General features: G+C 31.7%; 1 protein-coding gene across 5 annotated transcripts in view; it reads left to right on the plus strand.

The window, feature by feature from the left end:
- Positions 1 to 19,149, plus strand: part of faf (ubiquitin carboxyl-terminal hydrolase-like faf) — a 199,447-nt gene that overhangs the window by 48,941 nt on the left and 131,357 nt on the right. For all 5 annotated transcript variants that reach the window (XM_085825211.1, XM_085825210.1, XM_085825214.1 and 2 more), the window contains exons 7-9: positions 8,359 to 8,474; positions 8,585 to 8,836; positions 14,683 to 14,821. In XM_085825211.1, coding sequence (XP_085681337.1) covers positions 8,359 to 8,474; positions 8,585 to 8,836; positions 14,683 to 14,821 — 507 coding nt within the window. The remainder of the gene's footprint in view (positions 1 to 8,358; positions 8,475 to 8,584; positions 8,837 to 14,682; positions 14,822 to 19,149) is intronic.

Here is a 19,149-nt window from a genome sequence, read left to right on the forward strand (position 1 = left end):
CTCAGACCTTTTTCTAATGAATTATCATCAAAGAAATCTCGGTTTACTTTTCAGAGATGAGAAATTTTTATATCAGATAACTGGAAATTTTATCAGTTCCAGAGGCACTGAATATTTAAATGTTTATTAATAATATAGCCTCCCCCATTATCAGCACTGTTATAATACTACTCATTAATTAATGTTGCATGTGTAGGGTTCATAGTGGGTTGCATGCACACAGAACCGATGATAGCTTGATGAACTGTACTTAGGAGCTGGTTGACTTTGTATTTAATAACAAAGATTATCATCACAAATGTGTTTATTTTATTATGCATTTATTAATCATTTTGTTGGTGTAGAGGAGCAATCTGGCTCCAAAACATTTCAAATTCTCAATTACAAAGCTGTAAGATCTGTTACAGCAAGTACACAAACCAAAAGAATACCCAATTCAAATTACGTAGGTCGAGAGTATAAACGCGCTAGCAGCGCCTCCTGTCGGCAACTCTTAGTCACTACTGAACATACTTCCGACCTTGAAACCTTACGGGTTTCAAAACAGTATTACAATTAGTATACACTGTTTTAAATATAATAACAAACAATTGTAAGCAATACCAATACAATAGTTAAATTTTAAAAGACACAATAAATCATAAATGCAATATAAACACTATAAAGAAACATATTACATTACCCAAATCTAATTACAATTCACAGGAAGAACGCTAATGCCTCTCACATTTCGTTTTAACATTTTACCACCTGCTAATACTATGTTAATCACTCAAACTTTTTTTATTTTTTCCAGAAATTGTTTCTGCAATTATACCTGTTAACCATTTTGTACTGGGCATATGCTCATCCTTGACTAATACAGGCAAACCCACTTTAACATTATCTTTAGCAAACATCCACTTATTACGTTGTTGAAGGTTATTTAAATAGTCTCTCTTCCATAACTTCCAAATTTGTTGACTATATTTCATTATTTTTTGCCATTTTGAGAGCCTATTTTCTGGTATCTCAATAAGTTGGAGTTCTGCTATTGAAGTTAAAGGGTTTCCTATGAGAAAATGTCCGGGGGACAAGGTTTCAAAATTACCAAACTCGCATATAAGGGAGTAAGGGGTCTGGAATTTAATACGCTTTCAACTTCTAGAATTACAGTGAGAAATTCTTTAAGAAACAGATGAGCATTGCCGATAATTCGTTTCAAATGAAACTTGAACGATTTCTACCCGGCTTCCCAAAGACTGCCAAAGTTTGGTGATTTAGGAGGGATGAACCTTCACTCAATGTTTTTACTTAGCAGGTATTTAATCAGTGTTTCATCTGGGTGTTTAACCAATTTATACAGTTTTTTCAGCTCAATACTTGCACCCATATAATTTTTTGCATTGTCACTGAATAATTTTACACATTTATCCCTGCGACTAAAAAATCGTTTCAAACAAGCTATAAAGGCATCTGAAGTAAGATCAGAGACAAAATCTAAATGAATAGCTTTGGTGCTTAAACATACAAATATGCACACACACACTTTGTTCAGTTTTCCCTTATGCTGATTTTTAAATTTAATGTGGAATGGTCCACAAAAGTCAGTTCCAACATTACTAAATGGGTAAGAAGCTGTTACTCGTTCTTTGGGCAGATCACCCGTTATCTGACTTTCAAGAACAGGTTTGTTTTTAAAACAAGTTATGCATTGAAAAACAGCTTTCCGACAAACATTTCTGCCATTTAAAACCCAAAATTTACGTCAAACATGATACAGTAATGCATTTGAACCATCATGCAATTACTTTAAATGATAATATCTCACAATTATTAAAGTTAATGCATGCTTATCTGGCAGAACAATTGGCTTTTTCTCATATGTACTGAGGTCAGAATGTTTTAGTCTGCCTCCAACCCTTAGAACATTGTCTTTATCTAAAAAATAGTTTAAAGATTTTACTTTGCTGGGCACTGAGGCACTTCTCTCAAGATGTTTTATTTAATCTACAAACTCACCTTGTTGGATTGACCTAAATAAATAGAGTCCTGCTCTTCTCAACTCGTTAAATGTAAGGTGACCTTTAAGCTTTTAATTAGTTCTAACATTGTTGATAAATCTAAATACATAACACATAATATGAACAATAGTTAAATAATTATTACTCAAGGAAAGAATGTCATCAACTATAGAACTATGATTAAAAATAGTAAAGGCAATAGGAGAATGATCATTAGAGCCATCAGTTTTCTTTAGTTCATCAGAAAAGTCATCTAATGAAATTAGAATGTCATTATTGTGTACAGGAACATCAGTCTTTTCTCTCAAAAATTGGGGTCCATGCCACCAAATGTCACTGTTAAATAAAATGTCAGCACTGACTACTCTGCTGAGGAGATCAGCTGGATTTTGCTTTCCAGGGTAGTGTGCCCAGGCACTGGTATCACTTAAACTCTGTATTTCGTTAGCTCTATTGGCAACAAATGATTTCCATCATTTCGTAGGTCTTTTAATCCAATAGAGATTTATTGAGTCCGTCGAAAAGAACACTAAGGAGGGCCTTTTTTAAATCCTCTATTTTCTTGACTTTACTCGCTAGTCGGGCGGCAAGCAAGGCACCGACCGAGTAATTCTAGTCTTGGGAGAGTGATTTTGGTTAGTAGCGTCACTCAACTCTTGCTAACCAATAAATTCACTTCAATGTTATTATCCTTCACAACTCTTGCATAAATAGCAGCACCGTAAGCTTTTTGCCTAGCATCACAGAAGCAGTGTAGTTCTAAGATATCAGTTGACTCTTGTATATTTAAATTGAGCACGTTTCTAGGAACTCGTAACTCTGAAAGATCAGGAACCTTGGAACACAACTGAAGCCATATTTGTCGTACATCTACAGGTATTTCTTCATCCATAAGACTTGTAGAATGAACTTTATACGAATGGTAAACGGTGAAATCAATCCAAGCAGATCAAAAATCTTTCCAGTTGTACGTAGCAGGAATCGTTTGGTACTTTCGTTTTTAGATAGACTATCCACTAGGCTCTGCTTTCCCAATATTAGACAGTCTTCAGCAGGATTCCACGATAGTCCCAAAACTTTAATAGTGTTGACTTGTGGCTGTGTATCAAAACCTTCACGTGTCCAAAACTTCATCAAGGTATTATCATTTGTAGTCCATTTTCGTAGCACCATGCTAGCTTAGCTCATAATTGATGTAGCTTGAGTGGAGATCTCAAAAGCATCCGACACATTATCAGCTCCAGAAATAAAATCATCCACATACAAACAGTGGTCTAAGCATTCTGTTGTTGTGGGGAATTCTTCAGAATGCTTTCTCAGGTGAGTTTTCAAGGTAGCGGTCAAAAGGAATGGGCTGCTCGTAACACCAAAAAAGAACACGATTAAATCTGTAAACTTGAATTTTACTATTTTCTTCCCACAAAAAACGAACTGCATCTCTGTCCTTTTCAGCTAATAAAATTTGTAGGAACGCTTTCTCTGTGTCTGAAGTAAAGGCGACTTTGTTTAATCTGAAATTAACAAGAATGTGTTCGAATTCAGGCTTCGCCCTGACCACAGGCAATCATTTAGACTTAAACGCTTAAAGTTATGACTAGAACTTGCATCAAAGACTATTCGCATTTTTGTAGTTGCACTTTCCTCTTTAAAAACTGTTTGATGTGGCAAATAGAACACAGGTTTATCAACAGGTTCCTTAGGACATCTAACTTTCTCTGTATATTTTTATTTTCAGTCTTTTATAGTTTCAATATACTGCAATTGAAGATTTGGATCTTTTTGAAGTCTACGCATAAGTAAATTAAGTCTGTTTTTAGCAATGATGAAGTTATTATTGAGCTCTCCCTAATCCCTTTTCCATGGTAATAGAACCTCATACCAGTTATCTTTAAAACAAACAATTTTTTCAAATGTTTCTAAAGATTGATCTATCTCATTTTCACTGGGATCATCTTTAATTCCTATAGTCTCAAGTTGCCAAAATTTTTTAATTTCATTTTCTATATGACTATAATTATTAATTCATCCACAGTGAACTGCTCGCGTATTTTGAGTCTCTAGAAAACCAAAAACAGAATTTTGAAATCTTAGCTCTGAATTTGGCACTTCAACTTTACCGAATTTTAAGATCTGATAAAACACCTCTGCGCCTATTAATATATCAATTTTTCCTCTTTTATAAAAGTTTGCATTAGCAAACTTAATGCTTTGAGGAAAATGTTCAGTTGGAACTTCTATATTATTTATTGGTATGGAGTCCGAGATTTTAGGCACGCAGAAAAATTCTAAACTCATTTCAAAGTCAATACCATTTGAAATAGAAGCACATGCTTTAGAATTAATATTTATTCTCATGTTATTTAATCCAGAAACCGCAACAGATATTTTTTCTCTTTTAATCCCTAACGATATGGCACATTCAATCGTTAAGAATGACATCATCGAACCTACATCACACAAAGCGCGAACTGATTTTAATTCACCATCTTTTATTAAAATCTTATCTTCACCATCTCTTATTAAAATATTTGCAGTAGAAAGTAAAACATTCTTGGTCTGACGCATTCCATTTACAGCTGTGCCGGCAAAAATACTTTCTTTATTGGTAGAAGAAGAGTCATAAACAAATTTTTCAGCATTCGGATTAAGACTTGACTGTCCTCTTCTTCCCCCCCCACTTCCTGCTTTAAAATATGAGCGCTTTTGGATTTATTTTGTTTTTCATTTTTGAAATGTAACAGTGTTGAATGCTTTCGTGAGCATTTTTGACATCGATAATTAGACAAACACGTTCGAACGGAATGTTTTTTCAAACAATTAAAGCAAAGCTTATTTCTTTTCATGAATTCACACCTGTCATTGACAGAAAGATTTATAAATTCCGGACACTTATATAATGAATGGAATTCTTCACCACTGCACTTTATGCACTTCCAATGTATGTTTTTCATATTAGAAGTGGATATCATACTCGTAAGTTTATGTGGAGAATTATTACTCTTTTTTACCTCTTTTATTTTACTATATTGAAGCGTTCTCGCTTGGGTTTGTAAAAACGAAAGTAATTGTTCAATCGTACCGATTTCTTCCGAGTTTTTTAATTCCTTTTCCCACCAGTATCGAGTCGATTTATCAAACTTATTCACTGCCAAATATACTATCATCATTTCCGATAAGTTTTCTACTTTGTAGTTTAAAATATTTAAAGTTCGAATACATTCGTTTGTTACATCAATTAAATTTAGAATAGAACTAGATGTTTCACTAATATTTGGCTGATTCAGAAGCTTTTTTATTATAGTTTATTCGAATACCTATCTTCTAAAAGTTTCCATGTTATATCGAAATTTGTGTCCGAAATAGAAAGAAGTTGTATTACTCTCAGAGCTTCATCCTTACAACTAGCTTTTAAGTATTGTAATCCCGTTGCATTACTCAGATAGATTTGTTTTCTATTACACTAGCTTTAAAAATATCTTTAAACATTATCCAGTTCTCGATTTTACCATTAAATGTCGGTACCGATAGCGTTGGTAACTTAACATCAGAAAACACATTTGAATTATTGTTACTCGGCACAGTAGAAACAGAATGTTCAGAGTTCATTTTATTTTTAACTACGACTAATTTACATTTAATCATCAATAGCAACTCATCAACAATATCATCTGTATCTTCTTTATCAACATATTTATCCAATTCTTCGGGTTTACATGCTTCAAAAATTGAATAAAATACAGATTTAAGTTCGTTCGAAATTTCATTAGTTTTGGTTTCAAATAGCTGCAACGCAACTGAATCTGAAACATCTAATGACGAAACAACTTTATCTTTATGCCGCATCAGTGAACTTTTTAACACTCTTTTTCTAGTTTTTAGAGCTTCCATATTTATAACCTTTATACTCTTCAAATTTAATAGAGATTAAAATGGGAGAACTCACCTCGACGCACCACTTGAACTGTACTCAGGAGCTGGTTGACTTTGTATTTAATAATAAAGATTATCATCACAAATGTATTTATTTTATTATGCATTTCTTAATCATTTTGTTGTGTAGAGGAGCGATCTGGCTGAAAAACGTTTCAAATTCTCAATCACAAAGCTGTAAGATCTGTTACAGCAAGTACACAAACCAAAAGAATACTCAATTCAAATTACGTAGGTCGAGAGTATAAACGCGCTAGCAGCACCCCCTGTCGGCAACTCTTAGTCCCTTCTGAACATACTTCCGACCTTGAAACCTTACGCGTTTCAAAACAATATTACAATTAGTATACGCTGTTTTAAATGTAATAACAAACAATTGTAAGCAATACCAATACAATAGTTAAATTTTAAAAGACACATTAAATCATCAATGCAATATAAACACTATAAAGAAACATATTACATTACACAAATCTAATTACAATTCACATGGAGAACACAAATGCCTTTCACATTTCGTTTTAACATTTTACCATCTGCTAATACTATGTTAATCACTCAAACTTTTTTATCTTTTCCAAAAATTGTTTCTGCAATTCTACCTGTTAATCATTTTGTACTGGGCATATGCTCATCCTTGACTAATATAAGCAAACCTACCTTAACGTTATCTTTAGCAAACATCCGCTTATTACGTTGTTATGACATCCACTTATTCGCTCTTCAGTTTGGGTATGAATATGGTGTCCAACTTTAAAACTAAATCTCTCAGTCAATTTTGATTGTATGGGAATCACCCTTTTTATATTGTGCTTTTTATAATGACTATTAACACTTTCTTAAATATAAGTCGAAGTATTTAAAAACTAAACTTCGATCTTTCTACGAAGATAAAAGATCGAAGATAAAAAATTAGATTTGGTAATTTTTTGTAGATAAAAAGTTAGATTTGGTAATTTTTAAAAACCGATTTTTTTTTTTTTTTTTAATTGGATATGCCAGAACATGAATACTTGCATCATTTAAAATATTTTTAGTCACTACTGAACACTTGATGAAATTGATTTTCACAAAAGAAAAACTTTACAGTTCTGGAATTTTCCACAAAAAAACTCATACATCTCTTCTTAGTATCACAGAGCACCATCAATAGTTACACTTCAAACTACTAAGAACATTAAACACAAAGCGTATCTAAAGAGCGAGCTCACACGAAACATCTCAGTATTCCGTAGTTGATGCTGAACTGAAAAACTGTGAGCAGATCTCTCTCCAGTCTTGTATAGTTTTACTCTGAATTGCCGAGAAATCTGCATTATCTTCCATTTCTCAAAATTATTGGAAGGGATATAAAGTTGCATACAAGGACTGGATATGGTTGCAATTACTCACAAGGATCAATTACAGTTATTCAGTTGTGGTTATACATAATCTGGACCAAAATGTTGTCAAATGGTCACCAAGTTTGGTGACTTGGCAAAAATTAGTTGCCCAAACCATTGGTAGATTGGCGATATCTTGCCAATATAGCAAGATAACCAATGTTAAATTGACTTTTGTAATTTTAATTTTCATGCAGAGCCAAGACTTTTTCAAGCGTTTCATGTTACATTACACAAAAATGCTATAATTTTATATATAATTAAATTTATTTACATATATGCAAAATTCATAACATTAAATTTGTTAAAATATTTCTGTTCAGAATTGTTTTTAAATACTGTTAGATTATAGAGATGAAAGACATATTAAAACATATTTAGTCTGTTTTAAGTCATTCCTATGAAATTGCATTTTACAAATTCTCTAATATTATGTATTCTTATTCCCCCCCCCCAACCTTTTTTTTTTTTTTTTTTTTTTTGTAATATACGAAAAGCATAAATGTGCGGGAGCCATTTGCAAATACACACACAGTTGTGACTCGGTCGGTCAGCATTTACTTTTAATTCTTGTGTTAGATTTTGAAAAAGTCAGGCCATTCAATGTGAAATATAGTTGAGTGCCTCATTGTAAAGAATTGTTTAAATTAAAAGAAAATTAATTAATTAGCAAAATTACCCTTAAAATCTAAGTTTGACAATAGACAGACTGTATTTTTTAACCTCCCTTTTATTAAAGTCTTGTGCATCACGAGTAGGCATAGGGGCTTCTTTTCCTGTGTGCTCAACATTTTGTGTTTTTCTATTAAAACTGATTAATCATATTTTCATGATATGGGAATTTTATAAAATGGATTAACTTTATTTTTATTGTCAGATCGGTTGTACTTGATAGAAAATTCAGTTTATTATAATTTGCATTAGCTGCCTTTGAGACCACAATTTGCCACCTTGTTCTGACTCTGTAAATGTATATTTATTTATTTTTATAATTTTTAAACTTAGAAACAACTAATTCCTATTTCTTTTTAAAACAATTTTAGGGTTGGCTCGTAGACTTAATTAATCGATTTGGTAGCAGTGGTGGCTTTCATCTTCTGCTAGAACGTTTCCAGAATGGTCCACTTCTCACTGTTCCTGTTATAGCTGCTCTTATCAGGTGTTTTAATTTTAGACTTCAAATAAATCATTTAAGTATTTCTTTTGTCATACTAATATATTGATTTTTTAGTTGTATTTATATTAATATTTTATTTGAATTAATTCTAGGCCCTTTGGAATGTGCCATGATTTACTAACAGTCCATACCGTTGAAAAATATTTTATGCCTATTGTTGAAATTGTGCCATCATTTTTGGATAACTTAACTGATGATGAATTGAAGAAGGAAGCTAAAAATGAAACAAAAAATGATGCCCTGTCTGGTATAGTTAAAGCATTAAAGTGTTTATCTGCAAAAGTACCTAATCAAGAAACTACAGTGAAAAGTTTAGAAACATTTAGATTAAAGATGATCCTCAGGTAGAGTATTATAATATGTAATATTAGCAGAATTGTGTACATATCACAGTGTTTTATGTTTTAAATGTGTTTGACTTTATATGCATTTTAAATTCATTTATGTAAAAATAAATTTTTTGGGGGGTTTAATGTCAGATTGGCTGAAATGTTATCACAAATTTAATTATGCTAATCATTGCACAATTTTCTTAAAAATATGATAGAATAGGAAGTCAAGAGAAGTACATTGTCTAATAGCAATCGACCTAAGATGAGAACTTGAGAAATAGCAGAAAGCATGTGCATGTGTCTAAGAATGTAGTTCTGTTGTTTCTGAAAGTAATATTTTAAAATTTATGCTATGAAGTATATTATAGACTATGTGTCTAATAGTATGACTAATAGTAAATTTATGCTATGAAGAAAATTGAGCAAACATAATTAAAAAAAAATGACAATTTATTTTGTGTCTAATTCTTTATATTATAGACTATGTGTCAATACATGCATGCACACCTTGCACAAAAAAAGAGGGGAGTCAGTTCTATAGCTCATGTTCTACTGGACCGATTGTCAAAATTTAACTTGCGTTTTCCGTGTCTCGAAAGTGCAACTTGGGATCTGTATTAGATTTATATATAGCACTGTTCTAATATAGGTATTTTGACAGAAAACCGTGCTTTTTCTAAAATACTATATGAAATTTTTCCATATTTTGATTTTATGACTGAAATTATGTCTAGATAATAAATTTTGTAATGTTTTCTGAGAATTTTGTGGAGAAATATTAAAATTTATCTTGGCACATTTGTTTTCAGCTTGCGTCAAGAATAATTCACTTTGGCGAACTTCTTAATTTATAGCAACCTATTTTCCTTTCCTTTATTTTTCATTGTACATGAGTGGAAAAGTGCATAAATCGCATTTGGCGTCACTTATAACAAATATGCCAAATTTCAAAATGTGCCAATATGTAAATTCATGTATATCTTAGGGAATGTATATAATTTTTTAATTTTTTGTAGGTATGCTAATAAATAATCTACTTTAAGATGAACTTTTTTCAAAAAAATTATAAAATATTTTTAAAAGTAAATCGTAAAAAATGGGTAAATTTTATTTGGAATGAACCTAAATTTTGCAATATGAAGAAGGAATCAAATAAGTTTAATAAAAAAGAAGAGATATTACTAAATATATATACCAAATTCAACATGGAGGATCCAACATAGAATTGAAAAGTGCATACCTTCAGCTATACAAAGTAAAATTTTTAAGCCTCTAATGTTGAATTTATGAATAACACTAAGACCACCGAAAAAACAAAAATGAATTCTGTGCTCATAGCACTAATGAAATAAAAGAGTACAGTTTTATGTTGCCATCTACTAGGGAAAAGAATAGCTAAACATTGATATGGATATAGTAAGATAAAAATTAGCTCAGTAAACCATCTGATTTTTTTTAATGTTAAATTCAGTAAAAATTTGTAGGATTTATATATGCATCACCATGCATTGAAGGGTTAATATCCTTTCCTAAAAATAGTTTAAAACCACTTAAAATTCTTTACTTAATATGCTCACACATACTTATGAAAAATTAATGAACAAGAATTTTACATTTTGCAATGCAGCACAATCAAATTGCAGAAATTTAAAGCAAAACTGAAAAGTATAGAATCTGCAGTATATCAAATAATTCTGTCTCATTCCTGAGTTAAATTCACGTAAAAATAACAATTTTTGAGCTGTCAATTGACAAAGTACTATTAGAAAAAGCGAAAGCGCAAATAATTTTCTGTCGTGCCCGCTTTCAAGCACAAACTGGATTGACGACCTTGAACCTACCGTAATGTTGAACTTTCTAAGCGGTAATTTTCTTATGATTTAAAGCACTTTTTTTGTCTAAATATGTAGAGATGGCAGAAGCAAATTCAATATTTCTTTTCGCTAGACATTCGAACTTCTGAATTTATCGGGATGTTACTTTCATTCTGTAAACACTAAGAATGATTATTTTTTTTAAGCACTTGCAAAACACCACAGCAGAAGGTTGATAGGTTATTGTTTAAACACTGAAAAAACAAATATGATGATTTAGTTCTTTTGCATTTATCATAAAAACGATGATTTGAAGAGCAGACTAAATAAATTTTCTATTGAGGTATTAGGCTACAGGTAACCATTCTGTCTGACTAAAAAAAGGGTAATACAGTCAAAAGTCGTTAATTCGGACACCCATAATCTGGACCTCAAAGCTACAAACTTTCTGCGCATGCGTCGCGTAAGACGTTTATGGCTGCGAATTTGCATGTTCGCGTGCGCAAAATATGTTTATGAATGTGCATTTAATGTATAACGGACGGTATAAGCTAAGCTCTAATTATCTATTTCAGTTAATGTTACAGATTGCGTTGTTCCTTAATTTTCGAATTGGATCCGGCTTATTATTTTTTGCAGACTGTTAGAGCAATTTTATAAAAGTAAGCTTGAACTTTTGATTATGTCAAATAGAATTTCCGATTTATATTTACTAATATGTAACGGATCTACAAAGCGAAAGAATGTTTCGGAGTCCATTAAACAAAAAGTGGAATTGCTGCAAAAAATGAATAAAGGCATGTCCTTTGTTTATCTTTAATGCGGCGGGAGCACGCAATTAATTGGAAGTTGATCTGCCAGCACTATCCTTATCTTCAGGACAGATGTTTTTATTTTATTTGGCTTATAATTGCTTACTAAATGTAGTATTTCATTTCGATGTACTCCGTCTTTGATATAATTTAAATCAAATGCCTCATCATTATAATTCGCTTCCAATAGCGAAGAAAGTGACAGAGGTTATTGAAAACGAAAAAATTTCGATTGACAAATTAGTCGGTATTCTCGACACAGCAACTATAGGACTTGAACAGTGGAACTTTGTAACTGAACATGAAATTATGTCTGTTTATAGAATTAAAGAGAATGTATTATCACATTAAAAAACGAAGCAACTTAAACAACTTACATTGAAAGAAATGTTTAGTAAAGTAAACAAATAAATATTAAGCTTTTTTTTTTTTTTTTGTAAATTTTGATACACTTTAGATCATAATTGTTCTTTATTTCGTAAATTACGGTTTCATATTTTTAATTTTATAATTTCTGCATGCCTTTTTACCAGATTTAAACTGATGATCTATAACCCGGAATCGCCGAAGTCCCGACGAGTCCGGATTAACGACTTTTGACTGTAATAGCAAGGAAAAGACAGAGCTACGCCGATGCGTAATAGCTGTATAGGATAGATCATAGATCCATGTTGAAAAGAAAGAATTCTGTTTGCATATATGTTGAGTTCATAATATCTAAAACACTTGGCAGTCGAGTCTGTTTTATTTCCGATTGACATTTGTGGCCACAATCACTTGGCACTTACGTCGTGCCTATTCGTAGAGCATTTACATTTTTTTTATACTTTTTGCGATAGTAAGCGAGCCCAACAAAATTGTGTACAAGCACTACACAATCAGAAGCTAAAATGCGTAGTTATCCAGTATGGAAGCACATGAAGAAAAAAAGTTGGTTTGAGTTAAAACTTTCAGTTCCGATTTATTACGTCATCAGCGCTGCCCAGACTATGCAAAATGGAATGATCTAGAAATGATGCAACCCAGAGAAGTTATTATGATTTTTAGAACTGAGAGGGAGAATTAAAGGGAATTAGGAGTTAGTTTAAATTATAATTTTGATTTACATATTTTTTCTTGCATATGTATATATCTAATATATACTCCAAGTCATGCTTTCGAGATATAGAAAACACAAGTTAAATTTTTATAATTGGTGCATTAGAATGAGAGATACAGAACTGTTCCCCCCTCTTTCTTTTTTTTTTTTTTTTTGCGCAAAGTGTACATGCATGCCGATTATTTGATGACTTGTAGGGAGGCATTACTTTTTGTTAGAGTTACTGGAACTGCAAATTGTGTTAACTCCAATCTCATGCATTCTTACTGAGAAAAGTAATTAGGCATTTTTATTCATTGACTGAAAGAGTATGAAGCAATTGCCATGATATTTACTTCAACATATGTGTGTAATTTCCAATTTCATAAGCAGGGCTGCTGAATGTGTGTCTGTAAGGTCTGCACTGCAGGCAAGTATCATCAGAAAAGGGCTTGGTTTGACATTTCACTAAATGAACAATCATAAATTTGTATTAATAATTATGAGTATCAACAAAAATAGAAAAGATGCATTATAAGTGTGATATATATTATAAGTATATTTAAAGTAAATGTTAAATATTTTCATAGCAGAACTGAGCTATTTACTGCATCAGATATAATTAGGAAGAAAGATAAATAAGATTTTTAGGGAGTAGTTAAAAATTGCTAGCTGATGCATTTATGGTACTGGTTTTAGATATTTAGTAACAATGTTTATTATTCTGCTTTGTCTACAAAAGTAAATATTTTTTTAAAGTTAAATTTTATTTATATGTTAAAATGTAGGAGGACATTTATTTGAAATGTCAATTATTTAAATGGAGTCTGAAACGTTAGAGGAATTAAAATTTGCTCAAAATCTAATTCCTTAACTTTAATTTAAATATTAGAAGGAGCATTCTTCCAACTTCAGATTGATTTGAAAAAGTAGAGTTGATTTTATTTTAACAAAAATCTGTTATAGTTTTAAAATTTTGTATCATGTACATCAATTTAGTCGCATATTTTTTAACATCATATACTTCATAATAAGGGAAACCATTTCTTCAAGTTCTTATTTGTTTACTTTATTAAACATTTCTTTTAATGTGCGCATGCGTAAAGCATACATTGCGCATAGTCGAAATTAGAAAATTGCAACCAGAAAACTTTGATGTGTGTTCGTGATATTTATAATGACGAGGAATTTGATTTAAATCATATCAAAGACAGAGTACATCGAGATAAAATACTACATTTAATAAGGAATTATAAGCCGTATAAAATAAAAACATTTGCCCTGAAGATAAGGATAGTGCTGACAGATCAACTTCTAGTTCATTGCGCGGCGTGGCGTTCCCCCTCTTCCCAGGGCACATCAGCGTGAAATTGATAAACAGATTTCGGAATGGTTAGAGAAGCAAAGGATATGCTTTTATCCATTTTTTTTTGCAGCAATTCTACTTTTTCTTTGATGGACATTGAAACATGCTTTCGCTTTGTAGATCCTTTGGCAGCTCCAGAATTGGAAATTCTTTTTGACGTTATCGAAAGTTCAAGCTTACTTTTATAAAATTGCTCTAACAGTCTGCAAAAAATAATAAGCCGGATCCAATTTGAAGATTAAGGAATAACGCAATCTGCAACATTAAGTGAAATAGATAATTAAATAATTTTGCTTAGCTTATACCGTCCGTTATACATTAAATGTGCATGCGTAAAAGCATAATGCATTTACGCATGCGCAGAAAGTTTTGTAGCTGTGAGGTCCGGATTATAGATCATTCCGGATTAAAGACTTTTGACTGTATTAAGCTTTTTTTTTTTGTGTGAAATAAATTACGGTTTCATATTTTTAATTATATAATTTCTGCATGCCATCTTACCAGATTTAAATTGCTGATCTATAATTCGGAAAACCCCCTAATCCGGAATCGCCAAAGTCCCGATGAGTCCAGATTATGGACTTTGTACTGTATAAATATATTCTCTTCCTTTTTGTTTTGTTTTGCACATGGTATGTATGATTAGTATTGGGGAAAATTAAAATATGTAGTAATTATGTTTAGTTGTATCACTAAATGTATGAATGGTTAAATTTCTTTTTAATTTTAATCTAGTTTTAAGGTTTGAAATTCATTTAAAATCTTTTTTCTTTTTAATATTTTGTCAGGTTGCTACAAATTTCATCATTCAATGGAAAGATGAATGCCCTTAATGAAGTTAATAAAGTTATCGCTAGTGTTTCTTATTACACTCATAGGCATGCTAATCCAGAAGAAGAAGACTGGCTAACAGCTGAACGTGTAGCTGTAAGTAACTCATTGAAAATCTACAAAATCTTATCACCAGCAAAATTTCTTCATTTGTAGGATACTGGTACTTTTTTGTTGAAGCAGCCATCATATAAGCTATTAGAACCATTCAAAGTTTACCTGTTAATATATTTTTAAATAAACAATGGGAATTCGAAAACCTTATGAAAAGTTAATAATGTAAGAACGTGGTGAGAGCAAAAATGCAACAGGGTGTTAATATAAGATTATGTGGCAAGAACGGTGTCCACCAATAACATCGCGGACGAAAACAGCGCAAAGTGAAAACGTCGTGGGAGAAAACATCGCACTTCTAAAACATCGTGGTACAAAATATCGTCTTCGAAAATAAAGCGGTTAAAAAACTTCGCAGTTTAAAAACGTCGCCGAAAATATCGTGGTAAAAAATAAAATATCTACAAATCATCGCATGACGATAACATCGCAGACAAGCGGCTTTTTTCAGGCTTTAATAATTGTAAATGGATATTCCCATAATGATTTGTGAGTGCAAGATGGAAAGAAGGATAATTTTTGCTTTCATATTTATTATTAACTAATAAATTTTTGCTTATAAATTTTTTATTTTTTACAGAAGCAATTTTTTTTATAGATAAGGTCATGTAGTTACTTGGATTCTTTTTTCTAATCTTTTTTAGATAGTGCTTTTCATGAAAAATTACAAGTAAAAACTTTACAAAAACGATTTATTACTGGCTTTGTTAGTTAACTATGTCGGTTTAAAATTCCATTAAGTGCTATAAGTTGCATTAATTTTTTTTAAAGTTTCCTTCTTACTTTATCAGCAAAAATTTATTAGTTAATAAAAATATGAAAGTAAAATTCTTCTTCCCATCTTGCGCTCACAAATCATTATGGGAATATCCATTTACAGTTATTAAAGCCTGAAAAAAGCATGTCTGCGATGTTATCGTCATGCGATCATTTGTAGATACTTTATTTTTTACCACGATATTTTCGACGATGATGTTTTTAAACAGCGAAGTTTTTTAATCGCTTTATTTTCGACGACGATATTTTGTACCACGATGTTTTCTCCCACAATGTTTTATAGCACGACGTTTTCGCCTTGTGCTGTTTTCTCCGCGTCGTTTTCGTCCGCATTGTTTTTGCTGCGATGTTTTCGGCTGTAACCGGCAAAAACATACAGCCAGTGCTAATATATGATCATGTGTCGAGGTGTAAGAACACACAGCCAGATTTTGGTGAGATATCTCAGTTGATTGGTGATTCAATCTCGGAGGAACAAAAATGCACTATTTTTATATCATATATATTTTGATTGAAGAAGAGGATTTATTTTATTATTGAAGTTGTATAGCATTTTCTGCTTATGTCTCTTTGCATAAGAGCTGTGGATCATAAATCTCTTCAGAATTTTCATATTAAATAAACCACGCCATTTAGTTATATATTCTACTGTCTTCTGTAATATTGGGTTTATGTATTTAACATATAAAGAATTTATACCTACCGTAATTTCCGGAAGAAAGGCCGCATCAGCGTAAACGCCGCACTCGAGAAAAATGGCGGGAAAAAATTAAAATTACACAGAAACGCCGCATCAGCGTAAACGCAGCAATAGATTAAATTGTGCGTGACATCGCCGTGGGCCGTATAGATGCAAAAACTCAACCTAAGTCCTGGTATATGACATACCAGTTAAGAAAAATGCATGAAATGAAACCATAACTCAAAAATAAATTAAAGGTAAGAAATGTTTAGCTTCTGTGCCATTTAGAGACATTTTCAAAAATTTTCCGCTCCTTTCTTACTTAAAAACTATCCAACAAGTACTTGTACCCAAACTGATGGGATCTGTATTTGGCAGAATGCCAAGATAAATCCATTCATGCTGAAGGGGAAATATGTCAGAGTTCTATGTCAGAGTTCGTTATTGCGAGGCAGGTGAAGTCGTGTCTGCCTTTGAAAAAAATTGCAGAAAAGGCAGGGGTGGGGAGAGGATGGGTCCTGAAAGATTCATCGAATTGCAGAGGAGAGAGACTATTCAAACTGATGAGAATGTTTATTTGAAAGGGGGAAGAATGTTATTGTTCTGAGATCTGGTTTAGGGTGAATAAGGCATGTAGGTCTGTTCGAGGGAAAGAATGTAAACAAAATAACATTTGCAAAAAGCAACTGAGTGGTCTTTTGTGTGGGAACAGCACCAGTCTATGCACAATGACAAGGCCATCCAAACTATGTACAATGACCATCATAGGAAATATTTTATTTTTAGTGCACCTAAACGCCGCATGGGTAGGAACGCCACACCCGCTGAAAATTTAAGTTTTAAACACGTAAACACCACGGCGTTTCTTCCGGAAATTACGATGTTAAGTTCCGTTGCAAATCCGTTGATTTAAACTCTGTTGATTCAAATTGCGTTGATTTAAACTCATCAGATGTTAAGTTCCGTTGCAAATGCATCTCGTTTTTGGTTTATTTACATTTTATGCAAGGAGCACATTTGTTTACATCAGTGCTGGCTAGGGATAGATTAGTGCTGGCTAGGGCCATCAGTGCTGGCTAGGGAACAAACAGCAGTAGAGATTTTTCTTTCATTAAATATGAAAAATAGGAAATAAAAAGAGTTTAGAGAACAGAGACCTTTTCTTTTAATAAATCCAAAATTTAATTTCTTTGCTTTGTTGATTGCTATTCTATGAATCCAATTCCACATTAACAATATGTAATGGCAGAATTAGCTTAGAGATTCAGTTTAGGAAAAACTTTACTTCTGGGGTTTTTGTAAACAGTGTATTTATTTTTTTCTCCTTAAGAGCATGTATAAAAAATTACTTCATAAGTAATTTTATTGGTGGATATACATATTTCTGGCATGAACTTACTTTTATATGTTTTTATATAAGAGTTTTTTTTTTTTTTTTTTATTTACCTCAATATTTTCCCTATTATTTATGCATTTTACTCTCCACTGTATTTTCTTCTTGTACTGGTGTTATTTTATTCTTATGTTGTATGCTTTTGTTTTTATTAAATTATGATTAAGTAATTCTGAAAGTGGTATGTGCAACAAAACCTTAGAAGTGATCTGCAAGATTCTGTAAGCTATACAATCCCTAATCCTGTGGCCTGTAGATTCTCAAAATTCTACTGTATATATTTGCTGTCCATGAAATATTTTAATGTTAGTATGTTATGTAATTATAATACAAGTACAATCTGGAGTAATACATTAGAACATGGCTGTTTATGAAATGTGATATAGTACGTGTATCAACATGATTTTGTACAAAGTTTTGCAAACTATCTTTCTCCTTTTTAATATTTATTGCTCATCCATAAAAAATTCAGTACTTTTTTCTGTATGAATTTTTTTTTTTAATATATCATGTTAATGCAGTTTTAAATTCAAATAATGATTTGCATAGAGTTTTAAGACAAATGATGTCACAGCTTGTGAGATTGTGATCTTCTAGTTTTGAATAAATTTATTTACTGGACAGTTTTGTTTGAGCAACAAAGAAATTTTTTCCTAGTATACAGTTTCAGACAATGGAATAAATTATGTCACCTGCAAGATATGACAACCAGCACTAGCTATAATATGAAGAGTATACTTATTTAAGTTCTACCCAAACAAATCTGATGTGGACATCACATGACTACATAAAAAACTCAGGACATCATTACAAATTAAAAAATGTAGGAAAACAAAAAATACTGAATACAATTTAAAACAATTAAAATTTTTTTTGTTACAATTAAAATTATGTTTTCTATGCAAAAACAAGCAATTTGGCTAGTGGGCAAGAAGACAAATTTTTCTGTGCACTAAACTGAAAGTTTACTTCTAGTCCCACTCTGCAAAACGACACTGAAGGTGCAGAAACTGATTTAATTCACTATTCTCCTAAGAGATTACAAATATCAAACTAATTCAATCACTTTTAAAGCAAAAAATGCACAATTTATTAACATACAATATTATTATAATATTATATTATTAAAAAAACTGAACTCACCGAGCCGAGTAACAGAGAGCTCTGTGTATATATATATTTATATACTTTTTGGTGCGGCCGATTACAACTAAAACAGGAAGTGCTATGTTAGTCCCATATACAAAATTTTACCCTTATGAGGCTACTTTTATACGAAATACCTACATGCATGTGTAGGTACATACATACAGAGGTCATGAAAAAATGTCTTTTGAGTCCATTTTAAATCCATTTTTTAATCCATTTTGGGAAAAAAAGAACTTTATTCTGTCCATACAAACAGATGTGATGCCAAAACATCTTTCGATGGATTAAAAGAGTGGTGAAAATAGATAT

The sequence above is a fragment of the Stegodyphus dumicola genome, chromosome 10, assembly GCF_044657685.1.
Source record: "Stegodyphus dumicola isolate Sdum_Otavi_A_Nest chromosome 10, ASM4465768v1".
NCBI lineage: Eukaryota > Metazoa > Arthropoda > Arachnida > Araneae > Eresidae > Stegodyphus > Stegodyphus dumicola.